The 27,389-nt window shown below is 58.9% G+C and overlaps 1 protein-coding gene across 2 annotated transcripts in view; it reads right to left on the bottom strand.

Annotated features, from left to right (window-relative positions):
• Positions 1–489: 489 nt before the first annotated feature.
• The window catches only part of ARHGAP27 (Rho GTPase activating protein 27), a 32,001-nt gene continuing 5,101 nt past the window's right edge, over positions 490–27,389 (bottom strand). The window contains exons 1-16 of one of the 2 annotated variants that reach the window (XM_084863452.1): positions 12,148–12,305; positions 7,754–8,176; positions 6,950–7,132; positions 6,652–6,729; positions 6,493–6,576; positions 6,085–6,152; positions 5,516–5,606; positions 4,907–5,014; positions 4,517–4,615; positions 3,712–3,817; positions 3,437–3,559; positions 3,256–3,354; positions 2,920–2,997; positions 2,694–2,828; positions 2,466–2,574; positions 490–1,828 (exon numbers count right to left, since the gene is read on the bottom strand). In XM_084863452.1, the coding sequence (XP_084719578.1) occupies positions 1,651–1,828; positions 2,466–2,574; positions 2,694–2,828; positions 2,920–2,997; positions 3,256–3,354; positions 3,437–3,559; positions 3,712–3,817; positions 4,517–4,615; positions 4,907–5,014; positions 5,516–5,606; positions 6,085–6,152; positions 6,493–6,576; positions 6,652–6,729; positions 6,950–7,132; positions 7,754–8,176; positions 12,148–12,204 (2,019 nt within the window). In that variant the 5' untranslated portion in view covers positions 12,205–12,305 and the 3' untranslated portion in view covers positions 490–1,650. Of the gene's footprint in view, positions 1,829–2,465; positions 2,575–2,693; positions 2,829–2,919; positions 2,998–3,255; positions 3,355–3,436; positions 3,560–3,711; positions 3,818–4,516; positions 4,616–4,906; positions 5,015–5,515; positions 5,607–6,084; positions 6,153–6,492; positions 6,577–6,651; positions 6,730–6,949; positions 7,133–7,753; positions 8,177–12,147; positions 12,306–27,389 lie in introns of those variants that run through there. The other variant, XM_084863451.1, reaches the window with a different exon arrangement.

The following is a 27,389-nucleotide window of genomic DNA, read 5'->3' as shown; positions in this document are numbered from 1 at the left end:
TGGTCAAGGGCATGTACCTTGGTTGCAGCCACATCCCCAGTGGGGAGTGTGCGGGAGGCAGCTGATCGATGATTCTCTCTCATCAATGTTTCTAATTCTCTATCCCTCTCCCTTCCTCTCTGTAAAAAAATCAATTAAAAAAATTGGCCTTCCAGGTCATTATGAAAGCACATTTGCCGAAGTAGGAGAACAAAACACATTTTATTGAACAGTTGTTAGCTCGATTTGTAAGTTTACAGTATTTCGACGGGTGTGGCCTCCACCTGTACTCTTGCCCCAGCCCCGCTGGCATTAGGGGTGGGCTGGGGGCAGCCTCACCCACCGGACCATACGCTCCACCAGGGAGGCAGCGGGCAGCACCCCTGCTCCAGGGCACAGAGCCTGGCACAGAGGAGCAGGTAATAAATATTGGCTGTGAGAGACAAACAGGATACTCCAAGTAAAACGCTTGGCATGGTGCAAATGTCAATAAATATTAGCTATTATTGCTTGTTGAGTGAGTGAGCGGGCGGGAGGGGCGGGGAGGGAAGACCCATAAACGGATGCGGTTTGTGCCTGAGGGAAGGGGGCCGCTGACCCCAGCGTCCACACTTCCTCTGTGGAGGTCACACCCCCCTTCCCTCCGGCCTGCAGGCCTCGCCCAGCTGTGTGGCCAGGCAGCCACCAGGGCGGCGCACTTGACAGCCAGGCGCAGAGAGGGGCGGGGGGCTCCTGCTAGTGCCACTTGCCCTCCCCGAAGGGAAGATCAGCGGGCAGGTTCCCTCTGCACCTTCAGGGACCGCCCCAGGCCCAGCCAGAACCCACCCAGCTTCATTGTTTTTGTTTGTTTTTTTGCCTTAGTTTACCCATAAGTCCATGCTGTGGTTAGGGGGCAGCTGAAAGGATTGGCTTTACCCATCCAGGAGGCTGTGCTTTGGTATACGGGGAGCTTATCAGCCCCTGGACCCTGAACCAGGTCTCTCTGCCTCGGCCAGCCTCCGTTTCCTCATCTGCGAGGCGGGACTGCGTGTGCAAACGGTGCGTGTCAGGTGGCGGGTGCCGGGCACACGTTTACCCAACGGGCAGAACCTAAGCGGGCCGAGGAGGGCAGAACCCCGGACCCGCAAACAAGAAAGCAGGGGAGAGCTGTCCACAGCCAGCCAGGGGAGGCTGGGCAGAGCTCCTTCCTGCGCCTGAGGGAAGGCAGGCCCGGCTGCCCACGCTGGAGGCCTGCCCGCGCAGGCCTGTCCCGGCAGCAGGGACGTGGTTTCGGATGGGCATGTGCCAGCCCACAGGGTCTCTGTTGAGGCCTCAAGTCTGAAGCAGCCAGGAAGCCCCTCATCCCAAACGACTCCTCCGCACAAGGGCCCGGGGCCACCCCAGAAAACAACCCTCACCACCGCCCCCCCCCCCCCCCCCCCCCCCCCGCCTACCTTCTCATGTGCACGCCCGCGCACACACAGTAGGTGGCGCTGCAATCAAGCACAGAACCCAACGAACCCCAAACCAGGACAGGCGAGGGGGAAATCACATTCTGTGAGTTACCCTCCAGGGGTCGCCAGACCCTCCGAGAGGAGGGGCGCCGAATGCCCAGCGGCCCGCGGGCCGGGGGAAGCGGAGGGTCTGAGGTCCAGTCCAGCCGCCACGTGGCAGGGCCTCGGCGGCGGGAGGTCAGGGCGGCGGGAAGATGTCGGCGCACTGCTGCAGGATGAGCTCCACCACCTGGTTCTGGAACACCATGGTCATGGGCATGCTGGCCTCCTCCGTCTCCGGCCGCAGCAGCGTGGGCCCGAACACGATGGCCACGCTCTGCACCGACATGCGGTTCTGCTCGCCGAACTCGATCACCCTGCGGCGGGTGGGGATGGGAGAAGAGGGATCAGGGCCCAGAGACGGGAGGGTGCCCCGCTTTTGGCGGGGCAGTCCTGATTTTTAACAATTTTTCCCACGTCCCGTGGCGTTTTAAAAAAGTCCCGATTTTTGGAAAGAATCTTTCCAATCTTTCCAAAAATCGGGACTTTTTTTTTTTATGAGCTTGTTTTATTTTATTTTATTTTTTAAAATATATTTTATTAATTTTTTATAGAGAGGAAGAGAGAGGGATAGAGAGAAACATCGATGAGAGAGAATCATCGATGAGAGAGAATCATCGATCAGCTGCCTCTTGCACGCCCCCTACTGGGGATGTGCCCGCAACCAAGGTACATGTCCTATGACGGGGAATCGAACCTGGGACCTTTCAGTCCGCAGGCCTGCGCTCTAGCCACTGAGCCAAACCGGTTTCGGCGACAGTCCTGATTTTTAACCATTTTCCCACGTCCCGCGGCGTTTTTAAAAGTCCCGATGTTTTCCAAAAAATAAAAAACCGGTACTTTTTAAAAACGCCGCGGGACGTGGGGAAAATGATTGAAAATCGAGACTGTCCCGCCCAAAGCGGGGCGATCTGGTCACCTTACGGCCCCCCCCGCCCGCGCGGGGCCGCTCACCCACCGGCACAGTGCTGGAAGAGCAGCCGCATGGTGTCGTGGTTGGGCGCGGGCAGCGTGTGCACCAGGCTGCGCACCAGGCGGCTGCGCTGGGCCGGGTCCTGCAGCTCTGGCGGCGGGAAGGGAAGGGCAGGGCGGGCTCGGCGAGGGGGCCGGAGGGATCGAACCCCTCCCGGCCTGTGGGGTCCTGCCCAGGCAGACCAGCCGCCCCACCCCCGCCGCACTCACTGATGGCCGCGATGAACTTGGGGAAGTGCGAGAAGGGGAAGAGGGGCTCGGGCAGCTCGCGGAAGAAGAGCTTCAGGGCGCCGGTGATCACGTGCACGTCCTCCCAGCGCCCGTCGTCCAGGTCCAGACGCTCGTCTGCGGCGGGGGAGGGAGGAGGGGGAGGGGGTGAGCGCCCCTCCGGGCCCGGCCTCCCTCCGGGCTCGGGGCGGGGCTGCGGGTGCCTCACCGTGGTCCACCTTGTAGCGCAGCTTCTGGATGGTGGCCAGGTTCCCGCTGATGCGGTACAGCCCGTCGATGTCCAGCCCTGGGGGGGGGGGGGGGGCGGGGGGGGAGAGAGGCGGCGCGGAGCCCGGGGTTTGCGGGGCGGTACTAAAGGCCCTGCTACGGTTCTGGTTCCGTCTAAGGAGCTCCGGGTCCGGTTCCCTCCACCCTGCGCCCACCCACGGGCCTCCGCATGGGGTCCTGTTGGAGGTGGCCAGGCGCCCTGCACGCGCCCTCCTCCCCGGCCCGCCCCGCCCCGGCCCCGCCCCCTCCTCCCCGGCCCCGCAGACCCCGCACGTACCGCGGGCCTCCACGGCGCGGATGCACTGCTGCACGAAGCGCGGCACCGGGCTCCGCTCGCGCTCGCACAGCGCGGCCAGCGCGCAGCCGAACACCTGGTCTGGGGGACAGGCCGGTCAGCGCCGCCGCCCCCGCGCCCCCGCCCTCCCGGGCCCTCCGCCCGCCCTCGGGGCCCCCGGTACCTTTGATGTAGCCCTTCTCCCGCAGCGTCTGCAGCGTGGGCCTCTTGAGCAGGAACTTGCGGAGCTTCTGCCGGACCCTGCTCAGGTCGCTCTCCGGGACCCCGGGGCTCAGGACAGGCGCGGCTGCCGCAGGCAATGCAAGGGCGGGTCAGTCGGTGGCGCCTGGGTGGCCCAGCAGGCCCCATCCGGGTCACCACCCCCTCCAAAAGATTCTCTTCACCTCACCCCACCCTCCACCCCTCCATCCCTTCCATCCCCTCCATCCCCGGGCACACCTGCTCCAGGCCGCGCCTCGTCCTCCCACCAGCTTCCCAGGCGCTCTCTGGACCCGCAGTCCACGCTGCTGTTCTCGCTCTCCTCCTCCGGGGGCAGGGCTGCAGGCTACAACCGCACAGCTTCAGAGGCAGAGCCTGGGGCCCCTGGCCTGGTGACCCCGGACCCCGCAAAATTCACCCTTCCCTTCACCAGGATAGTTCCCCTCATCTGCACCTGGAAGCTCAGAACATTCACCTTCCTGAGCTGCAGGAAGCTCGTTAGGTGCAGGGAGGCAGTCCTCCTGTTCTGCCCTATTCCATGTCCCAGCTCCTGCTCCCCTTTCCATGTTTTTCTCAGCAACTCTGTACACTCCACTAGGTCAGGATTCCTCCGTGTGTGGCTCCCAGTTCTAGCTGGGGCCTGAGCCAACAGCCACACCAGAATCACCTCCTGGATCTGGATTCCTGCCTCTAGTAATACAGCCTCCCTCCCTCCCTCCTCTCTGAAATCAATAAAAAATAAATGTATCTCCATTCCAGCCTGAGGCTATTTCTCGGATGTTCTTTTCCTTCTGTGCCCTTAAGATGGGACAGTCCTCTGGGATGTGCCTCCACCCCGAACTGAAGAATCCTCCTGCAGGGCCAGCCTCAGAGGCTGGTTCCTCAGCAGCCCTCTTGTGGGGGGGGGGGGACACACACACTACCCACTGGGGCCATGGAGCTCCCAGTGCCTGAGCAGAGGACCCCACCCACAGGGGGCGCAGCGCCCTGCCTGACGGCTGGCCACCCCCTCCCTGAGGTCCTGGAGGCCCCAGGCTCTGCCTACCAGCTCCTGGATGGCCTGGGCGAGGGCCTTGTGCCAGGTGCTGATGATGGCCTCCGAGTCGTGCTGGATCAGGTACTCTGAGCCGTCGTGGCTCCGCAGCTGCAGAGACACAAGTCGTGACAGAGTTTTGTCCCCCCAGAGACCCCTCCTACTTCTCATCACCGTCCAAGGCCAAGGACCGGGGAGCCCGGCTCCTGGAGAGGACACCGCCGAGTCCATGATGCCAGAAGTACTGCGGGTGGACCCCTCAGGTGGGGGCAACTGGAGCTTTGAGCCCTGAGAATTCCAGACACAACTCCCCCCAGATCCTCCTCCTACTTGGGACTTGCCTAGTTTGTGTCCCGAGCCATCAGCAAGCCCCCTTTCTTCCTCTGCACCCCCACGACTCACCTCCAGCACGTTCTTCCTGCTGGATTTGTCTTTGGGGGCCCAGGCAAGAGAGGCCCCGTTCAGCTCCACCGTGTACTCGGGGACAGAGAGCTTAGAAGGCTGCTGCCTCTGTGGGAGGGGGAAGGAGAGAGCCTTCAGCGTGGACAGGCCTGCCACCGCGCCTGCCTCCAGCTCGCCGGGCCCCCTCAGCTCCAGTGACGGGATGGGGCCACAGCTCTGGGAGGAGGGGGCCCAAGGGCTTCTGGAACCCAGGGATCCTGGAACTTCTTAACCACAGAACCTGAGGGCTGGTGGGTCCTCTGCCGCCTGCCCTCCCGGGAGAGGAAAGGAGAGAAGTGTGCAGCCCCCATCCCTGCAAACAGGGCACCTCGTCCCCAGCTGCCTGCCCAGGAGGCTGGTGCGGCCGGCCCGGAGGACAGCTCCCCATGCCCAGCGGCCGCAGGTGCTTGTCCCGGGGTAAATCTGCTGTTGTCTTTGCCAAAGGCCCAGCTCGCAGGACATGTATGTTCCGCTGTCTCAGAACTGGCCTTGGACAAGACACGTCAGGGAAAGGCCCCCAGGAGTCAGGAGGAAATGGGGTGGCCCCTGCCTGGGCGGCCCGGGCCTCACCAGGCCAACTGCAGCTGAGGTCTTCGAGTCCTTGTAGAACGTCAGGATGCCGCCCTCCAGAACGGTCCAGGAGGTACCCCAGTGCTTCTTCCTGGGGGGATGGGGAAGGGGGGGGGGGAGAGCTTGGACTTGGCCCTGGGCTGAGGCTCCTTCCCACCCCCGCGAGCAGGACACAGAGCTTAAGAACACAGCTTGGGGCCCGGCCAGAGCGGCTCAATGGTTGAGCGTCAACCTCGGAACCAGGAGGCCATGGTTCGATTCCTTGTCAGGGCACATGCTCGATCCCCTGAGGGGGGCATGCAGGAGGCTGTGATCAATGATTCCCTCTCATCATTGATGTTTCCCTCCCCCCTTCCCTCCCTCCCCCCTCCCTCTTCTTCCTCTCTGAAATCAATAAAAATATATATTTTTTTAAAGATCACAGCTTGGGGACACCCAACAGTGAGAGGTGGGCTCCCTTTGTCTCTCCGTGCCTCGTGTCCTCACAGGACCTCTGATAAAGTTGCTACGAGGACTCACAGGCCCGGCCCAGGGGACGTGCTCAGGGAGCGTGGGCAGAGGGCTCTCACCGGACCCGCTTCCCCTTGTCCACCGTCTTGGTGCGATGGAGCACGCCCGCCTTGTCCAGGGTCTTGACCTTAGAGAAAGGAGGGGAAGGAGGAGGCCGTTAGGGATGGGAGCCTTGGTGGGCCCAGGCTAGCCTCCCCCTCGGCCAGCAATGCTCCACAGGCTGGGCCTGGACCTCCACTGAGCCCTCTTTGCTGCTGCTGATGGTGGTGGGGTACCTGCTCTCGCAGCAGCAGCAGCAGCAATAGAGACTTCCTCCCAGCTCCCAACCTCACCCACCTCTGGGCTGGGAGGACCCAGATCTAGGCTCATCCAGCCCAGGCTAGTGCGCCGTTCCAGACCCCAGACCTCCAGAACTCCCCTATTTCTTCTGTGGGGTCCTACCAGGGCCTACATGCCCCTTCCCTTACCTTCTCCTCCGGAGGGCTGGCCTCGGCTGGGGTCTCACTGTCTGGGCTGGGCTTGAGGATGCTCCGAGGGGCAGGAACTGGGATCTGGGGAGGGAGAAAGACGCTGACATATACAAACCCTCCCTCTCTCCTTCGGACTCTCCCTCCCCAGTCGGTTACCTGGGGCAGATCCCACCGAACAGAGTCGTCTTTGGGGTTGTAGAAGTAGGGCTTCCCGTGGTCCTCCAGCTTCACCCACTGTGAAGGGGAGAGGGAGGGTCAGGGCTGCCAGTGGCCTCAAGAGAGAAGAACCAGAGCCCAACTCAGGCCCAAGGAGTCTGGAGGGACAGGTGCAGGCGACAGTGTCCTAGGCTGGCGCGGAGCCAGAGCAGGAGCTGAAGTCCAGTGTTAAGGGAGTTACTAGCGAGGAAAGGCTGGAGGCGTGTCCCGAGGCTCCTGGGCCCACCTGTCTCCCTACCTGCTCTTGGGTAAACTGGTTGGTGCAGAGTGTCTGCCCTTCCGGGTCCACGTGGCATGACCAGCCGGGAGGCGTGACAAAAGGAGAGGCGGGGCCGGGCTCGCTGAGGGAGCTCGAAGAGCAGTAGTCCTTCTCAGGGTAACTGGTCAGTACCTCAGGGTAGTCCGTCTCAGGGGTGGGAGGCTGCAGGGAGGAAAAGACTGGGTCAGAGGCCCCTCAGAGCCAGCCCACCCACCACTGGCCAGGCCTGCCCCTCATCCCAAATTCTCAGGGGTGTAGGGAGGAGGAGCGATCAGGGGTGGGAGGCTGCAGGGAGGAAAAGACTGGGTCAGAGGCCCCTCAGAGCCAGCCCACCCACCACTGGCCAGGCCTGCCCCTCATCCCAAATTCTCAGGGGTGTAGGGAGGAGGAGCGATCAGAGGCCTGGGAGCCAGCCCCGCCCACCCAGCTCAGGCCCCGCCCCTCACCCCAAGTTCCCAGGATTGAGGGGAGGAGGAGTGGTCAGAGGCCTGGGAGCCAGCCCCGCCCACCCAGCCTAGGCCCCGCCCTTCGCCCAAAGTTCCCAGGATTGAGGGGAGGAGGAGGGGGGGTCAGAGGCCTGGGAGCCAGCCACGCCCACCCAGCTCAGGCCCCGCCCCTCACCCAAGTTCCCAGGATTATGGGGAGGGGTCAGAGGTCAGGCCCGCCCACCCGCCCAGGCCCCGCCCCTCACCCAAGTTCCCAGGATTGTGGGGAGAAGGGGTCAGAGGCCAGCCCCGCCCACCCGCCCAGGCCCCGCCCAGTCAGCCCAGGCCCCGCCCTCACCCGCTGGTCCTTGGGGCCGCCCGGGCTCAGGCCTGGCTGCATCCTCAGCGCGTCCTCGTCCTCGCGGTCGCCGGGCTCCTCGGACTCCTCCTCCCACACCGTGTCGCCCGTCACCGGGTTGTAGAAGAACACCCTGCGGCTCTCCTCATCCCAGTACTGGCCCCACTCGGTCTCCAGGCTCTCGTGGCTGCCCACGGAGGACAGCGAGTTGGCGGGGCTGGCGGCGCCCTCCGCGGCCTCGCAGGGCGGCTCCCAGGTGGTGACGCCGGTGTCCGGGTTGTAGTAGTAGGGCCGCCCGGTGTCGGCGTCCGTGTGCGTCTCCCACACCTGGCCGGGCCGGCGGGCCGCGGCGGCCGCGGGGGCAGGGGCCGGCGGCGGCGGCCTCTCGATGTTCGCGTACACGGGCTCCGGGGCCTCGTCCACCTGCGCGAGGAGGAGGGGACGGGTCAGCGGCGGCCACACTTGCCCCCCGGGCACCTCCCTGCCTCAGTGTCCCCGGCTGTGGAATATCTGCCCTGCCGCTCTGGAAATCGCAGCGAAGAGAGAATGAGGAAACGCTCTTGAAAGTGCTTTGTAACGTATGAAGTACGTAATATCTGCCCCAGCTAAGGTGGGGCGATGCCATGACTTATTTATTAATGAAATATTGATAACCGAATTCTCCCAGCTGTGCACTCACAGAGGAGAACCAAAGGTTGGGCAGAAACAGAGAAGTGGCCTGGGACCCGCCCCTTCCCTGTCCCTTTCAGGTCCTCTGGGACCATTCTACATCCTACATCCCGCCCTTCCTCCTGGCCGGAGCCCTCAGGGGCCAGAACCAGTTCTGCCTCTGGATTTGGACTAGAATCTCCTGGCTGTGGGGTTTGTAGGCCTCTGTCTCCACTCCAGATACGGAAAGCACAGGGGACAGCCAGATGGGAGGGGAAAAGGGACAGCCCTAGCCCGTTTGGCTCAGTGGATAGAGCATCAGCCTGTCTACCAAAGGGTGTTGGGTTCGATTCCGGTCAAGGGCGTGGACCTCGGTTGCAGGCTCCGCCCTGGCACAGGCCCCGGTCAGGGCTCATGCAGGAGGCAACCAATCCATGCGTCACTTTCACATCAATACTTCAGTCTCCCCCCTCCCACTCTCCCTAAAAGTCAATGGGAAAATGTCCTCGGGTGAGGATTAACAACAAACCAAAGAAAAGGAAGAGGAGAGGCAGAGAAAGGAAAGTGAGGTGGGCTAGAGCAGTGATTGGCAAACTGCGTCTCGGGAGCCGCGGTTTGCCGCTCGGCTGACTAGTAAGTTTGCCGACCGCTGCGTAAGGCATTACCCTTACCCAGAAGTTTTGACTTCAGGTTAAAGACATTAGTACATTATTAAAATGTTTAAGTGTTTTTCCCTAAGGCAGTGATCGGCAAACTCATTCGTCAACAGAGCGGCAAACCGCAGCTCGCAAGCCGCATGTGGCTCGAGAGCCGCAGTTTGCCGACCACTGACTAGAGGATTCAGTCACACGGTAGACAAGCCTGGTTATGTTTAACACCACAAGGCTGCCTGCAGCCTGGCAGGGCAAAGTCTAAGCCTTTCACAGGCCACCAGGGGCAGCCCGTCACCTGCCAGCACCTTATTTCCTGCCACTCCTGGCTCCTGAGCCTGAACTTTAAGCTCCTGCAGCACGGCCCCCACCCTCTCTGCCGTGCCTCCCACAGGCCTCAGCTCACTCAGCCTGCCCAGCCCCTCCGCACCCTTTCACCCGGCTGACTCCCAGTCCCTTAGGACTCAGCTCAGGTGTCAGGTTCGGCCTTTCCCAGGAGTTCCCCTGTGCCCACCACCGCCTGGCACTCTCAGCCCATCGGAGGGGTAGAGAGCGACCCTCTGAAACCCAGGCAGCAGAATAGCATCGGAGAGGAATACTGTTTTCGAAGAATACAAAATGCTACGAGGGAAAGATTTCAAGGTGATAAACTTAGCACAATTCCAATATTGTGCTTTCAGAAACAGAGGTGTAATTACAGGGGTTGGATTTGTTTTGTTTACTTTTTTTTCTTTAAGCTTTTAATCCTCACCCAAGGATATGTTTAAAAAGAGGAAGGGGGTGGGGGGAGAGAAACATGATATGAGCGAGAACCGTTTACTGGTTGCCTCCACTATGTGCTCTGACCCGGGATCAAAGCTGAAACCTAGGTACCGGTATGTGCCTTGATCAGAAATCAAACCAGCAACCTTATGGTGTATGTGATGACGCTCCAATCAACTGAGCCACCTGGCCAGGGCCAATACACTTAAAATTTATTTCTTAATATGTATTTTTTATTTTAGAGATGGAGAGAGAGAGAGAGAGAGAGAGAGAGAGAGAGAGAGAGAGAGAGAGAGAGAGGAAAGGAACATCAATGATAAGAGAGAATCATTGCTTGGCTGCCTCTTGCACCCCCGACTGGGGATTGAGCCTGCAATTCGGGCATGTGCCCTGACTGGGAATTGAACTGTGACCTCCTGGCTCATGGGTCGATGCTCAACCACTGAGCCACTCCCTCAGAAGTTTCTCTGTTGCCGTGAGACCTTCACTAAGCTGTAAACTCCTCAAGAGGGGAAGCATGTCCTGCTCAGGGTGGCCTCTCCCTCAGCCTCAGGTGCCTCCCCAAATGCTCATCTGTCCAGCAGAGCTTCCTACCCTGCACCATGCGTGGCTTTCGGCACTAGGAATGCAGCAGTGAAGGAGTGGACACAGCCCCTGCCTGGCAGCCTGCACTCATGTGCAGATGGCGGGGGAAGCAGGCGATGTGAAAGGCACAGCATGTCAGTGATGACGACTGCTAACAGAAGGACAAAACCACTGCCAAAGAAGGGGTGTGGCGGCTGCACTCAGGGTGGCAGGTCCCGGGCACGGAGGGGGCAGGGAGAGCAGGGTGCAGCCGTCCATCCCTCCTCGCCCTCCCCCACCAGCTCCTATGTGGCGAGACCACCCTCCACCTCACTTTTCTCTCTCCACTCACAACAGCCCTTTGTGGCATCTTGTATTCCAGCCACACCGGCCCCAAACACAGAGGCACCTGTGCTCCAGCCATGCCCTCCGCCTGGAACTCCCAGCTCTTTCCCTGCCCGCCCACCTCCAGCTCCTCCACCGAGCTCCGCTCACAGGCCTCACTGGCAAGGCTTTCTCCGTCCCGAGAAAAGCCTGACCTGCCGTCACCCTGCTCTGTGGGGGCCTGGTGCACGCTGCCGTGGTGGTCGGTTCCTGGTCCACCCGTCGACCTCCCTTCTCTGCCCCTAAAGGCATGAGTTTCTTTCTTTTGTATTTTTTTTTTAATTTCTTTATTGATTAAGGTATCACATACTTGTCATCAACCTCCCATTCCAATCCCCTACTCCCCCCCACTCATGCCCCCACCCTCCTATTGTCCTCAACCACTGGTTAGGCTCATATGTGTGCACACAAGTCCTTTGGCTGATCTCTCCCTTTTATCCCCACCCTCCCTCTGAGGTCCAACAGTCTGACCCCTGGCTCCTGATCTCTGGGTCTGTTCTCGTTCATCGGTCTATGTTGTTCACCATTTCCCCTAGGTGAGTGAGATGTCCTACTGGGAATATACTTATAAGAATCAAACATGAGACAAGCAATCATCGCCTGGGCGAGTCTATGTTGAAGAAGTGGCGCTAGAAGAAGTTTAAGTTTAGAAAATGTGGCTCTCGAAAGAAATTTCAATCGTTGTGCTGTTGATGTTTGGCTCTGTTGACGAATGAGTTTGCCGAGCACTGCTCTAGAACTCTACTGAGCCCCCAGGGCTAAGACGGGGGTCCTTTCCCTTCCTGGCAGAGCCTCAGCCTGGATCAGCCCAGTTCCTGGGGGCCAGGTGGGCCAGTCCCTCCATCCCCCTGGCCTTCCAGGGGAGCTCGCCAGGGTTAGAGCCGGGCCTGCCACCCCCACCCCCACCCCCACCCCCACGAGGCCCAGACAAGACCAGAAGCAGCCTGTCTAGGGCACCAAGGCTCTCAGGGGGGCCCCAGTCACCGTCATCAGAGACACGGGACACCTAGCGGGAAAGGGGAAGTCCTCCCACCTCAGGCCGGAGGCCGGAGCTGAGAGGGCCCCGTTCTCACCACACTCAGAGCTCCCAGCCCCCCACCTCCTCTGGTCTCCACTTCCCACCCACAAGCAGGGAGCGGGCCTGCCTCTCTTCCCCCGGCCGATCGCCACCTCCCGGCCCCTCTCGGACGGGACGGGCAAGGCCTCGGAGAAGGAAAGAGGAAAAAAGAGAGGATTCCCAGCCCCGTGAGACGCCCTGCTCCGAACCCCAGCCCCCCGGTTCCTGAGAGGGCCGGACGGAGGTCCACCGCGGGCCCCTCGCCTCCACAGGACCGTCTGCTCTCCAGATCGGAGGCGGAGCGCAGCCCCCATGCCAACCTCCCCTACCTGCACCCGGAGGGCCCGGCTCTGCCTCCGGGCCAGTTTGGCAATCACGTCCACCATCCTGTCCCCTCTGAGCTGCCGGGATGGAGCCCTGGGAAGCGTGGGGGGTGGAGCCCCGGGGCACAACCCCGGCTGGCACAGGGCGACAGGGAAACAAGAAGTTGCCTCGAGATGGGGGGAGGCTGAGCCTCCAGCCCATTTCCTGTCAGGGCGGCGGAAGTGCTGCATGAGGCGGGCGGCTGAGGCCGGGCGTGTGTGTGTGTGTGTGTGTGTGTGTGTGTGTGTGTGTATGGGGGGGGGAAGAGGGGAAGAAAGGGAGATTTTCATGTGGCCAGGGATGCCTCACTCAGCTCTGATTACTGATGAGTCTGACTCCTAGGCCCAGAGCAGCCACTGGGCAGCTCCACAGGGGACGCTCGGGGGCCATGGGTGGGGGAGGGGGAGCTTCCCAGACGGGACCGGCCTGGGGGCCGCTGGGTGTTGGGGCCTGAGCTGGCACAGACAGGACAACGAGGGGCCACCCACTCCCTCAAGCCCCTGCAGGGGGTGGTGGGAAGAGGAAGTGCGGTGGGTGTCTCAGAGAGGAAGGGGTTGGTTGGGCAGATGCGGTATCAGAAGAAACCGGCCTCTGGATGGGTTTCTAGCCGCGTGGAGGGCAGGAAGGATTCTGACCACACCACCACCCACCCGCCTGACTGCCGTGGTCCGCCTGCTGGAGGCATGTGCCACCCCGCCGCCGCCGCGTGTCCACAGACGTAAACAGGCATGCCTGGGCCCCACCCCCTCCCCAAGCCCCGGGGACGGGACGGAACCCTCCGGAACCCTCCCCGAGGCGCTTCCTCCTGGCCCGCCCGCCCTGGACCCTCTCAGGCGCAGCGGACACGGCGCGTCCCCAGTGAGAAGCAGCAGCCCCGCCTCCCAGCCCGTGGGGACCATTTGTTTTCACTCATCCTCTCAGGGTGCTTCCTCCCCAACCCCAAGTGCCAGGCAGCACCCTGCCCTCCCCCCCCCCCCACCTGCCCGCCTGAAGGCTGTCCCTCCCATAGGGGCTGTTCAGGTCCCAGTTTGGGCTCTGACCCCCACCCTCCCACCCTGGGTCCCAGACTTCTCTCTCTCTCTCTCTCTCTCTCTCTCTCTCTCTCTCTCTCTCTCTTAAAATAATATATTTTATTGTGTTGAGTTTTGTTTTACAGAGAGGAAGGGAGAAGGATAGAGAGCTAGAAACATCGATAAGAGAGAAACATCACCAGCTGCCTCCTGCACCCCCCCACTGGGGATGTGCCCATGATCAAGGTACATGCCCTTGACCGGAATCGAACCTGGACCCTTCAGTCTGCAGGCCGACGCTCTATCCACTGAGCCAAACCGGTAAGGGCTCTTCCCATCTCTTATTTTTCCATTTCAGTCATCTTCCTGCCCCCAGACCTGGCTCTCCCTTCTCCCAAGTTCCCCAGCCCCTCCTCCCCTGCACCCACAATGGGCTCAGCGCAGAGACACCCAAGGAAGCCAGGCATGGGTGGATCTGGGCGCTCGGACACATGGGGAACCATATCCAGAGCAAGGCTGGGATCTATGCTCGACTCTACCCCAAAAGCTCCCAGGCGGTCTCTGGTACCCCGGCTCAGAGCCCCGGAAGTAGTCTGATCCTTTCCCGAGAGCCTGGAGCCCTCACATGCGTCACACACATGACACACTACAGTACCCCACCCCGAGGGCCAGGGAACACACACACACACACACACACACACACACACACACACACACAGGACAGGTCAACAAGAGTTATGGAGCCACGCCCCGGAGAGGGAAACAGCTGTAAATTCCAGAGCGGCCAGAAACTCTGAGGCACCGGGGCGGGGCTGGGCGGGGAGGGAGAGCGCGGAGGAGGGCAGGGGTGGGAGCCCGGGCCGGGGCTCTGCCCCGCAGGTGGACTTGGGAAGCAGGGTGTCCATGTGGCAGGACCCTGGCGTGACCGGACAGGGGGCTGGGACCACACGAAAGGCGGCCAGAGCTCCCCTGCTGCCGCTTTCCCACGGTGCGGGGCCCTGCCTGCAGGCCGGGGTCTCCCCGCGAGCGGCCCGGCCCCACACCGCAGCGACGTGCCAAACCCACAAGCTCCGGCTGCTCTTGATGACGGAGCTCGGCTCCTCAGGCCTCTCCTCCCCCAGCAAGAAAAGGTGACGACCACAGGGTTCCCCAGGGGGTCGTCTTTCCTCAGACACACCCTCACGTCTTGAGAGGCGCGTGGTGGGGGAGGGGGCAGAACATCTCTCCAGCCCTCTGCTCACCCCTCTCCAAAACCCTCCCAGGAGGGCCGGGGCAACTAGAGCAGGTGCAACCAGAAAATCCCATCAGGCCTCTGGGGCTGCAGGCAAAAGAAATACCCACAAACCCTCGGCTGGGGGGGGGGTGGCAGTGGGGGGAGACAGGGCCTCCTCGGCTGAGCCTGTGCTGCTGCTCCGTGTCCTCTGGGCCGAGCGGAGGGAGCGTGAGAACGGACAGTGACCTTCCCCGGGAAGCTAGGCCGAGGGCACAGACCGCCCCTCCCCGGAGCCCACCTGCTCCAGAACGGAGTCCGGCCTCGCTCGGTATCCGCCCCCTCCACCCCCGTGCGGGGGGGGGGGGGGGAGGCTGGGCCACCCGCGGGGTCCGGGTCCTCCAGCCCCAGAACCCCAGGGGGTCCACGCAAGCCCGGAGTCTGAGGTCACCCGCCCGGGCAGGGCCGGGGCCGAGCATGCTGTGCCAGGGCCCAGGGGGCTCGGCGGACCCTTATCCCATGCGGCAGCGTGAGATTCCAGACACACTGGCCCGAGGTGCGGCTTCCCTCCTGGGTCTGGGCAGGAGCGCATTCCATTCGAAGGAAAGAGGAGTGCAGTCCAGGCTTCTCTCTGGACAGCCTCCTGAACCTCTGGTCCACCATGTCTTTCTTTTTTCTATGGTTGTTAATCCTCACCCGAGGGTGATTTTCCCATTGATTTTTAGAGAAAGTAGAAGGGAGGAGGAGAGGCAGAGAGAGAGAGAAAAACATTGATGTGAGAGACACATCGATGGTTGCCTCCCGCACACACCCCAACAGGGGCCGGGCATGGAGCCCGCAATCAGGCCTCGGTTTCTTTCTGTCATTCTCTCCCGCTCACAGGGCTGGCTTCTGTGAAACAGCCGAGCAGCAGCTGAGTTCCCACACCCCCCAGGACATGGGAAAGAGAGCAGGGCTCTGCCCCCCACTTCTGCTTTTCTGGCTTTGGGTTTTGATTGCGCGCCCGTGGCTCGGAGCCTCTGGGTGGCTGCACGGGGTGCCTGCTCAGCCTGCTCCTGGGGTGGAGTCCCTCACGCTCACAGCCCCCGGCTCTGAGGAAGGCTGGGAGCTCTCCGGCTGCTAAGCGAGGAGGAGTCACCCATGGTTTGTCAAGGAAGTTGTCAAGCAAAGGCTGTGGCTGTGTCCGTCTCAGGGGGCGGAAAGATGGGGTGGTGGTCACCTGCCCACCGCCTCAGACGTATCTGAGCCTGGACCCACCGATCCTTCTCCCTCCCCGAATGGGGAGCGCAGGGCCCTCCTGTCCCACCAACCCAACGCCCAGCCAACCTCACTGCCTCTCACTTGCTCAAAAGCTGCCTCACCTCAAATCTCCAACCCTTCCACCTTTGTCTCTTTGGCATTTCAGCAAATTCAAGGTCTCTCCGTCTTTTTTTTATTTTATTGATTTTTTTTTAGAGAAGGAGGAAGAAGGAGGGATAGAGAGATAGAAACATTGATGGGGAGAAACATCATCATTCGGCTGCCTCCTGTACGGGATTGGGCTCAAAGCCCTGGGCATATGCCCTGTCTGGGAATCGAACCCGTGGCCTCTCGGTTCCTGGCTTGATGCTCAACCCCTGAACTAAACCAGCTGGGCAAGGTCTCTCCATCTTGAAAAGAGAAAGAATGCCTTTGGACCCAACTTTCGCTTCCTCTTTTTCAAAGCCAACTTCTTGAAGCGGTGTGTGTGCCCCACTGTCTCGCCGTCTGCTCACAACACCCAGCCCACTGCCCAGGCCTCCCACCACTTCCTTGAGGACAAATCTGGCCCTTGTCCGGCCTGACTCTCCCTGGAACCCAGTCCTCACAATCCTCTCCCTCCCGTACGGCCTCGGACACGGCCCCTTGGTCAGCTTTCTCTTCCTCTCTCTGCTGCTTCTCAGCTCTTGGGCCCACACTCGTCTTCCTCTGCCCTCTCCTCAGTGCTTTGGTGTCTCATCTTTGCTTCTCACTCCACTGCCCTGGGAAAGCACGACTGACCTCATCAGGTTAACAGCTCACAACTGCGTCCCCAGGTTCAGCAACCCAACCTGGGTGTCCCCGACACACTGAAGAGCTGCCTGCCTCAGCCTGAGTGCGTCTCCACCCACCTGGAGCTCCCCATCTCGGCCGGCATCACCTCTGTTGCTCAGACAGAGATCTAGAATCATCCTTGATTCCTGCTTCCCCTGGATGATCTGTCCCTGAGCCCGGGTGACCTGGCCTGCCTAAGCCTCTCAGACCTACCGCCCTGAGGTAACACAAAGGGCAGAGGAACAGGGGGCACTGCCACAGGGAGGCCAACATTCCAGCTTAAAATAGACATTCTGCAGGGCAACCGGCCTGGCCTCTTTCACAGGTCCCTGTCAGGGCAGAAGGGAAGTTGGGGGTTGTCAAGAGAGACGTATGAGATAATCAAATGCAAGGGATGGCCCTTGCCTGGATCCTGGTTCAAACCAAGTGGCTGGGAGGGACTTGCTTTGGCTAAAGTGGGGAGGGGGACACTTAGTGATGGCCTGGATCTTAAAGAGTAATTGTTACATCTAGGTAATACGTACAGATGTATTCATTTTAATATTCTTTTTGCTCTTTTGTACGTTTGAAAATTTTCAGATTAAAAATAAGGGGAAAAAAGAAAACCTTAAATTATTTTTTTAACTCTTCCACACCCTAAGTGTTACTACAAGGTATTCATTATTTTTTATCTGGAGACAGACCGGCCCTTCCAGTTCTCCCTTCCTCCAATCTTAACACAGACAAAGGAATTTCTGTCCCTTTAAGATGCAGCTCTGGGGCCCACGGGTTCCGGGAACACGGCAGCTTAAACACACCTTGTTTCTCCCCTTCTCCAACTGCTACGCTCTGTGCCCGAGCCAAGCAGGGGCTGGGGCAGCTGGGTGGGCCGGCCTGGCTAGCACAGGTCAGAGTGTCTGAGGCCTGGGAAACTCCAGGTGACTGAACCCCCACCCCCCATAAGACTTTAGGGTGAAGGCAGAGTAAACCCTTGAACCAGACCTCCAGGAGCTGGTGGGGAGCCAAGCAGGTGGGCTAAACACTCTTTGCCCCTGCCCAGCCGGTGTGGCTCAGTGGTGGAGCGTCGACCTATGAACCAGGAGGTCACGGTTTGATTCCCAGTCAGGGCACATGCCCGGATTGTGGGCTCGATTCCCGATGTGGGGCGTTGCAGGAAGCAGCCTATCAATGATTCTCTCTCATCAATGATGTTTTTATCTCTCTCTCCCTCTCCCTTCCTCTCTGAAATCAATAAAAATATATGTAAGAAACAAACAAAAAAAGCCCCCACTCTCTGCCCTTACGGCTGGGAGCACGGAGGAGGTGGTATCTTGGACTGCAGGGGCCAGCAGAACCTCACTCCTAGAGACCACCACCTGTCGGAAACCAACCACTGTCCCCACGGGCAGAGAGGTGTGGACAGGGAACCGGGAAGGCTGGTTAACCTTGGGAGCTCTGAAAGGTCAGAGCCAATCACTCACTGTCCAGTTGAGACAACGGTAGCCAAAGCAACTTCCACCTGTCAGTCTTATGTAAATCCTTGCTGATTGGCTATCACTGGAATTGCCTGCCTCTATGGTTGGATCCCAAACCTTAATAAAAGGGGTAGGAAGGCCAGAGCAGGGCGTAGTCCCCTCTTGGGCCCCCATTTCCCAAATTAATACTTTTCTGGTCTCTTTCATTGGTGTGCGGCCTCCTTCAGAACCTGAACCCTGAACCCGAACCCTGAACCACGCTGGGCGTGAAAGGGGTTCCCGCAACCGCCCCTTCTCCTCTTTAGGCCCCTCACCAGCAAACACACATAAAATCCACTCCTCCGACAGCCCAGAGGCTGGAGAAAAGGGACAAACAAGACCACCACGCCAGCTCTGCCCTCAGACCCCAGCGGCTGGGGCCCGGGACGTGCTAGAGATGCCTCGCCCATCGTGGTGGGAAGAGGAACGTGTTGACCAGAGGTGATGGGGCAACGGGATGGCCAAACAGAAAAAATAATTACAGGCGGGTCTGCACCTCACTCTGTTCACTCAGTATTACCCACCCCCACCGCCAAAGGATCAAAGATTCAGATTTGATAAGTGAAACCATAAAAATACTCGGAGGGAAACACGAGCAAAATTCTATATTTTAAAAAGGCCTATGTGACCTGGCCGGTATTCTTAGCGGTTAGAGCCTTGTCCTGTGCACCAAATGGTCAAGGGTTCGATTCCTGGTCAAGGGCATATACCTGGGTTGCAGGTTCAATCCCCAGCCTCGGTCGGGAAGCAACCAAGCAATGTGTCTCTCTCCTCCTTCCCGTCCACTCTCTCTAAAAATCAACGGGGGAAATATCCTCAGGTGAGGACTAACAGGAACAAAAACAGGCCTTCATAATAAAATAAGCGATTTACATATTTCCTATCTAAATGTATTTTGAGAAAACTAGTGTTGCTAAAAACACCACTGGCAAAGTAGAGAGGCAAACTTGGAGGGTTGATCACAACTCATGTCAGAGATAAAGGGCTGTTTACCCTAATATAGAAAAACTTCCTCAAAATCAATAAGAAAAAGACCAAGAACTCGAGAGAAAAACGGGCAAAAGATATGAGCAGATCATTTGCAGGAAACAACAACGATCCTTAAATATATGGAAATGCATATTCAAGCTACCTTAAGACAATGTTTTAGAGCATTGTTCGTAATAGGCAAAGATTGGACCCAAACCAAGTGCTCATCAGCAGTGGGCCTGCTAAACGAATTGTGATACATCCTGACAAGGAAAACCCACAAGGCTATACGGAAGGAGCGGACACTCTCTGTATACAGTCTCCAAGATAACATTGTCATACCAAAAAGGCAAGAATAAACAAGATGTAGGACCATGCGTACTGCCTACTGCCTTTGTGTTTTAGTGATTTCAGAGAGGAAGGGAGAGGGAGAGAGACAGAAACATCAATGATGAGAGAGATATTTTTACTCTTCTTTACCACTGGGGATCAAGCCAACAAGCCAGGCACGTGCCCTTGACCGGAATTGAACCCGGGACCCTTCAGTCCACAAGCTGACTCTCTATCCATTGAGCCAAACTGGCAATGGATACTACCTTTGTGTAAGGCAGACAGAAAATTAAGTAAGTAAGCAATCGTATATTCATACTAGTTTGTATTTGTATAAAGAAAATCTGGGCCGAAACTGGTTTGGCTCAGTAGATAGAGCATCGGCCTGAGGACTAAAGGGTCCCGGGTTCGATTCCGGTCAAGGGCATGTGCCTTGGTTGTGGGCACATCCCTAGTAGGAGGTGTGCAGGAGGCAGCTGATGGATGTTTCTCTCTCATTGATGTTTCTAACTCTCTATTCCTTCTCCCTCTCTGTAAAAAATCAATAAAATATATTTAAAAAAAAAAAAAAGAAAATCTGGGCCCAACCTGCATGGCTCAGCGGCTGAGCCTTGACCTAGGAACCAGGAAGGAAGTCATGGTTCGATTCTACCCTGTTTCCCTGAAAATAAGACAGTGTCTTATATTAATTTTTTCTCCCAAAGTTGCGCTAGGTCTTATTTTCGGAGGATGTCTTATTTTCGGGGAAGCACGGTAGGTTGGGCACATGCTCTGGGTTGCGGGCTCGATCCCCAGTGTGGGGTGTGCAGGAGGCAGCTGATCAATGATTCTCTCTCATCACTGATGTTTCTATCTTTCTCTCCCTTTCCCTTCCTTTCCGAAATAAAAAAAATTAAAAAATAAAATAAAAGGAAAAAGAAAACCTGGGCATAGAGAGAGAATTAATAAAAGAGGTGATGTTGGAGCTGATGGAGAACAGGGAGGGGAGTGTGTGAGAGTTTTTATTGCATAATTTAAAATATTGCTTTGATTTTTAAAAACTATGTATGTATATTACTGGGTTTTTTAAAAACTGAGGTTGTCAATAAGAGAGGCTGGAAAATACAATTACAACTTGAACAAAAAACAGGAACGCACAGGGAGATTCAAGTAACGCGCCAAAGGAGAACATAAAAAGGCCCCACTAGAACAGAAACTACATCACACACTCCCGGAATCAGACTGGGCGCTCTGGAGGCTCAACTCTGTGGCCTGGAAGACCAAGCCCAGATGTCTTAGGCCTCAGGACAGAAGCACAGGGAGACAGACAGAAAGAGGAAAAAGGTAAGAAACTGGGAGGATCCTGCCAGGAGAATGAACGTGCAGATACAGGAAAAAGTAAAAGAAATAAGGATCATGCAATAGATTTCTCTAAGCGGAAAAAGGGCCCAGGTCTACAGGCTGACCGGCTCCTGTGAGTTCCAGATGGAAGTGCTGAGAACAGGAACCCCCAGGGCTGCACAGTGGATAGAACGCGCCTGGGAAAAGCAGGAGCCGCAGATGGACTGGGAAGTGTAGGCGGACAACAGATCCACAGGAGGAGGAAAGGGGAATCAATAGCAACCTGATTGGACAAAAGAAAACCGCAAGGTAAAATACACCATAATACAATCAAGGGCAGAGCTTCAGTTGTTAAACTAAATGTGAACAGATTGAGTTACACCATTAAAAGACAGTTAGCATGGGTTTAAAAATATAGTCATATGATAGCTATCTATAAGAAATGCACCTTTAAAAAATGTGATAATGGTTGAAAATAAAAGGATACTAAAGATACCAGCAAATGCAAAAAACAAAACAAAACAAAACAAAAAAAAAAACTGAAATAAAAAGAAAGATTGGCCACCGTATTAATAACAGAAAGGTGGAATTTCAGGTTAATGATACAAAATAATGATACAAAGGCACAATTTGTGATAACAGAATAGTCAAATTTGCATGCTTCCAATAACACTGTAGTTAAATATAAAAAGCAAAAGCTATTAAAAATACAAGAACTCTATAGAGAAAAGTTGAATGGGAGACTTAATAAACCTCTATCAGAATTAGAATAAAGGATAAAAAATAAGTACACAAAGGAAATGCCAATTTGAATAATATAATCAATAAACTACATTTGACTCATATGAAACCTTAACTAGAAAATATCATTAACTTGGCCGCAAAGAAATCCATAAATAAATTTAAAAGGGGGATTTCATAAATCTAAAAAACAACATCAACAACCAAACACAAAAACACCAGGGCTTTCCTAGTCGAATAGGAAATAATCTAAATTAATTGGAGAACGAGTGGGAAATTTGCAAAGACCGATTCTTACTGATGAGGAGAAAAAGCCGGCCAGGTCCAGAGGGCTTCACAGGGAGCTGGGCTCCCCTCTGACATCAGTTTCCTGGCCAGGAGGTAACCCTGGGCTTCCCTCTGGGGCGGGGCCGGGAGGTGGCGGCTCCTCCGAAGTGCTCCCGGCCCAGTTCCTTACAGACGCAATCACCGCACTAGGTCATGACTATCCGATCGCCTGGACAGTGAGCTACCTGGGGACCGTGCCTTACTTTCCACTGCCTCCCAGTGCACAGGGCGGCCCTTGCCATTCACTGAATCAATGAGCACAGTGACAACCGACAGCATCATTGCCAGCACACCAGCGTGTCCCTAGGTCTAACCCCAACACACAGGAGAGCAGAATGGAGGGAAAGAAACCAAAATGCTAGCAGTCATTAGATCGACATTTCCCCCAATTAGCCAAACATTTGTGATAGGGTTGAGCTATTTTTGTAAGGAGAACAGTAACTTATAAATTCAGACAAGGTCAAGAGTCATCAGGTTGTGTGGAAGACGAAGGGTGGTGATGCTGAGAGCACCTGGAGGCAGGCCCTTCTGGCACCTCCGCTTCCTCTCTTGGGCTCAAGACAATGCCAGCCCCCAGGACAGACGTGGAGGTCTAGACAGACCCCAGCCCCGCTCGCCTGTGAGCCTCGTGGTGGCCCGGCACCACCAGCTCCCTGGCCCGGCCGGAACAGAAGGGGCCTGCAGGCCGGTTGGCCAAGGCAGCAGCTCTGGAAGTCCCCTCGACACCACAACCCTTTCGCAATTTGGAAAGAGAGTCTCCGAATTTAAGCAAGAGCCCCTGTGCCTTGGTACAGCCCCACTTCCCTCCACACCAGCCAACATCGACCATCGCCTCCCTCCCCAGCCCGCTAGCGTGGAGCCCTGACCACGTGCTGATCATCGGAAACCCCAGGCAGGAGGATGGGTTTTCCATGCCCAGGGCCTGGCGCTCGGGCCTGGCATTCAGTCCTGACATCCCGGCTCCTCCCCCTGCCGGACACAGACCCCGGAAGGGCAGAGAAAACACACCTAGAGGGAGGCCGGCTGCTGGGGCCCAAGAAGGGAGCGGGAGGACGGGTGATCCAGGGGCTGGAGGCCCAGGCTGGGGGGAGAGCCCGGGGGGCAAAGGGGCTGTCCCCGGGGTGAGAGGTGGTTCCTTTCAGCCCTGAGCTGTGGGTGGGGAGGGCTTTCCGGGTCAGGAATATGGGAGAAGGAAGGGACAGAGCTACCCTGGGACAACCTGCTCTTTCACCAAAGCCAGGATGCTGCAGGGATCCTGGGCCAGCCCGGGGCTGCAGGTGAGTCACGAGGGCGAAAGGTCAGGTCAAGTGTGAGCAAACCAGTTGGGCCACCCAGGCCAGCTGCCCTGGCCAGAGGGCAGGGAGAGCTGCGGAGGAGGAAGTGCAGACACGGGGACTCACCGGACCCTGCTCTTGGCCCAGCGCCCTGCCCTGCTCTCACCGCCTCCCTCTCCCCAAGGCTGCCTGGCTGCCCCCCCCCCCCCCGGGATCTGCCCGAGGCCAGCTCCTTTGTTTCCATCACAGCTGCCTGGGCTGCCCTCGGAGCTTGCTCTGGGGAGTGGGTGCTGGCCTGGGGTCCCGAGAGGAGGGCGGGGCACGGGGTGGCGTCGGCCTGGTGCAGGGGGAGACCGGCGGGAACCGGGAGGCAGGGGAGAGAGTGGGAACACTGCCCCCGCCCCAGCGTCCAACCCAGAGCTGAAGGGTCACTCACAGTTCCCGGCAGAGGAGGGAGAAACCGGGGCCCTGGGCTTCTTCCAGTCCAGGCCGCCTGCCTGCTCAGGTGCGGTGCCTCCCGGGCTGTTTGCATAAGAAGCCTAGAGGCCGGGGCTGTAACTCTTTCCTCCCTGTGGCCAATGCCCGGGCAGCAGGGGCGGGCCAGTCCTGACGGCCAGCCTGGGCGGGGAGGGTGACCTCACCCTGAAATCCCTGAGTCAGAAGGCCCCCTGGCCCAGGGGTGGGCCCCACGCCACAGGGAGGAGCCTCAGGTCCCTTCCCCCCAGACTTCCCGGGGCTCCTGGAGCACCTGGGGGGGGGGGGCAGAGTGCCCCAGCTTGCACCCCCTTCACCCCCCCTTTCCCCCCTCCTCCATCTCTCCCTGCTCAGAAGCAGGTGCTTCGCCCTCTCCCGGTGCCTCTCATTTTCCTACAATGCCCTCCGCCCTCCGCTGCAGACACAGGGGAGGGTTTGGGAGTCCCGCCTCCTGCCCGCTGCCCGTGCCCACGACGGGGCTGGGCACGCACAGGGCACTTCCTCTGTGCTTTGGGCTTGCACTGTCCTTGTCCTGAAGGCCACGCAGCTGAGACGGAGCCTGGTGGCCAGAGTGGGGCTTGGGGTCAGGAGGCCCAGAGCGGACCTGAATGCTCTGACCTTCTTCTATCTGTGCTCGGGGCACACGGAGGCCCCTTCGCCTGCCTTCTGTGCTGCGGGGAGGGGGAGCCTTTGAACGAGAGCCCCCGGGACCATGCGTGTCCCGCCGGGACCATGTGTGTCCTGCTGGGCTCTGTGTCCTGGCGGCGGGCACGGGGGCGGCAGACACCCGGTGCTCGGTGAGTGACGGTGAATGACGAGGCTGTAAAATGCTGCAGAGTGCAGAGACTCGTCTCACCTGGGGAGGGGGGTGGTCCCTGCCTCTCCCACTGCCCTGCCCTCCACACCACCCCCTGCCCAGGGGCCCATCGCCTGGATGCTGTTTCCCACCCTCTTCTCCGTCATCTCCATCTTCACACCGTGACCCCTTCCCCCCGCTTTGCACTGGGCCCCGCCCACATCCTTCCTCCGGAGGACCCCCTCTCACCCACTGCCCCCTCACCGTCCGCCGCCTCCCCCCTCCCAGCTCCTGCCCATTCTCTTAGGTTCCGGGACGTCTCCACCCTTGGCCTGCACCTGCCTCTGGCCACACAGCATCTCTCCCTCCCCTGCCGAGCTCCTGGGAGCTGTCCGCACGCTCCAGTCCATCTCCTCCCTTCGTTTTTCTGGCTGCAGCAATCCCCTCGGCCAGCTGCTGATAAGGCGGCCACTGACGTCTGGTGGCTGCTTCCGATGCATGCTTAATGGCCTTTATCAAACTTCCCCTTTCTCCTGGCCGCTTGTCCTCAGCTTCGAGCCAGCACGCTCCTGCGCCTGCTCCTTGTTCCCCGGTGGTTTCCTCCTCTCAGGCTCTCCTCTCTTCCCTGGTTCTGTCACCCAGACACGGCAGCCCAGGGCTGTCTCAGCACCGTGTCCCCGTGTCCCCGCTCTCTCATCATCACACGCTGAGCTGCTCCTCCCCGGGCCGGAGCCCGGCCCAGCCCACTGCCTCCGGGGCCCAGCCCAGGGGGCCAACGTGGTTCCCCTCATTTCTCCCCTCCCCTCCTCCCTGTCACCCCTCCCACCCCAGCTGCCAACTGTGATCTCCCTCAGCGCCGCCCCCCCCTCAGCCCATGGCTACCGAGTCCTGCTGAGCCCACCTCCCGAGTCTCCTGTCATCATGGAGTATCACCATGAAGGTCCTCCCCATTCTCCAAGCCCTGCCACAGGGGTCTGTTCCCAAACCCTCTCCCTTTTCTTCCGAGAGCCTTCCGAGGGCTGCAGGAGAAAGCCCCGATTCCCGGTGAGAGGCCAGGAGGCCCTGCCGGGCCCGGCACTCCCCTCCCCTCTGCTCACCCAGCCCCGTGCTGCGCCCAGCTGCCCAGAGAGGGCGGGCCCTGCATGTCCCGCCTGCACCTCTGCCCGGGCACCTGAGCGTGGCTGGCTCTCACACCCTGTGCCATGCTGGACGGGGCCCGTCCCCTGCTGACATCCTCCTGCCCCCAGGCTGGGCCCCGGTCACCTTTGTGTCCCGAGGCTCCCTGCTGGGTGGCAGGTCCGCCCGTCCGTGCGTGCTCAGCGAGTGAGTAACGGAGGGAAGGGCAGCACCTGCTTCTCCCGTCTCTCCCCAGGAGACACAGGCAGGCTCACCTTTCAGGAAATTCCTCTCTAAATGCTGCCTCGCACAGAAGGGCAGAGCGGCCTTTCCTTCCCAGGGGAGAACCCGCCCCCCCCCCCCAGGTGTGTGTGTGTGGGGGGGGGAATGGGGCGTCAGGGAGACCCACAGCTGACCCTGGGAGCAGGCAGGGTCAGAGAGCACGGTTTACACCCGTCACACAGGAGGAAGCAGAGCCAGAGATGCGAAGCAACCTGCTGGGGTCACACAGTGAATTGGGGCCAGCAGTGGGGCCGGCAGAGTCTCTTTGCAGGCGCCCAGTTCCTCCCCAGGAGGCCCCACCACGCCCTCTCCAATATACCACTGCCGCTGCTGGGAGCCTGGGGGCGGAGGGGCAAAGATGCCACTCCGCCGTGACTGGGGCTGCCGGGACATTTCTCAGGAGGAACCCGATATAGGGTCTTCCCCCCTCCTTCCACCCTGGGCAGACCTGCAGAGCCCGGGCTCAGGGGAAAGGAGCTGCGGCTCCTCGGCCCTAGTCAATACACGGCACACGCTCTGGGCCAGGCTCTGTGCGGGACGCGGGGGTGCGGAGGGCAAGGCAGTCCCCCACCTCCAGGGGCACACCTCAGAGGGACAGATTCCCCACTATCACCAGGACACAGAATGGTGAGGCTCAGGAGTCTGCCCAGGAGACGGAGGGGCGCCGGAAGGCGAAGCGCTGGCAGCCAGCCATCTACCCCACAGAAACTGGCTGGCAGGCGAGGGCGCCGGGCACCAGGATCGCCCCCCTCCCCCCACCCTATAGCCCCCTGCACCCCACCAGCGGGCAGGGTCCGTTCCCTACACGCTGGATGCTGTTCTGCACGCTGGCCACAAGGGGGCGGGCTGTTCCCTGCAGAAACCAGAGCGCTGGCGGGGCAGCCCAGGAGGAAAGGATACTGAGTGGGGCCGTGGCCAGTCTTTGGTGGACGGCCCTCCACGTGCCAGGCGCGCCCAAGCCGCACCTCTTTGAAAGCTGTCAACAATCTTAATACCTAGGTATTGTTCTGCCTTACACACGATGACACTGGGCTGGAGGATGACTGGGGGGCCGGTGACTGACCCAGCAGAATCAAAACCGGGTCTCTAGTCGCAAACCCTGAGCCCCCTGCGCTGTAACCACGTGGGGTGGAAGGCAGACCCAGCATCTTGCTTCTGCGGCCGGAGCCTCCTTCCTCTGGGCATCCCAGGCTCAGGCCTGGGACTTGGCAGGGGTCAATGTTTATTGAAATTACATCCACTACAAAGAAACTATAGCCTCATACGTCTCAAGGGCCATCCAGCCATCCCCCGGCCCCGCCCCTCTCTAGGCGGAGAGACACACGAACTGTCCGCCATCGCACAGCGGGTGTCTGTGCTTTCCCGCCACGCCCTCCCGAAAAGCTCCTAAGTTCAAGAAGTCACTCCTGCCCTGGGCAGATTTCCGAGGATGTAAGCGTTTTTTTTTAAAAAAAACCTGCTCTGTTTGTTTTCGATTTCCCAAATTAACACAACTATTGATAGAACCTGAAGCGAAAAAGAAAGAAAAAGCCACTATGACTGGACTTCTTTCTGAAACAAACCCGTTATTATTATTTTTTTTTTTTAAAGAGGGAACTGAAATGTTGGAAGTGGCCAAAAAGGGAAGCAGCAGCCTCCTGAGTTTCACATCCATCATCTTGTCTGACCCCCGCCCCCCCAGCTCCTGTGAGAAAGGCCCACGAACCCCCCTATCATGCCAGGTGCGCTCCTGGGTGGGGTGTTCCTGGGTGGGGTGTTCCTGGGTGGGGTGTTCCTGGGTGGGGGTTCACAGTTCAGAATGACAGCGCACACCC

The sequence above is a fragment of the Pipistrellus hanaki genome (assembly GCF_964339955.1).
Source record: "Pipistrellus hanaki genome assembly, chromosome: 16".
NCBI classification, from domain to species: Eukaryota; Metazoa; Chordata; class Mammalia; order Chiroptera; family Vespertilionidae; genus Pipistrellus; species Pipistrellus hanaki.
Note: the sequence above shows the minus strand (reverse complement) of the source record. Positions and strands in the feature narration are given on the sequence as shown.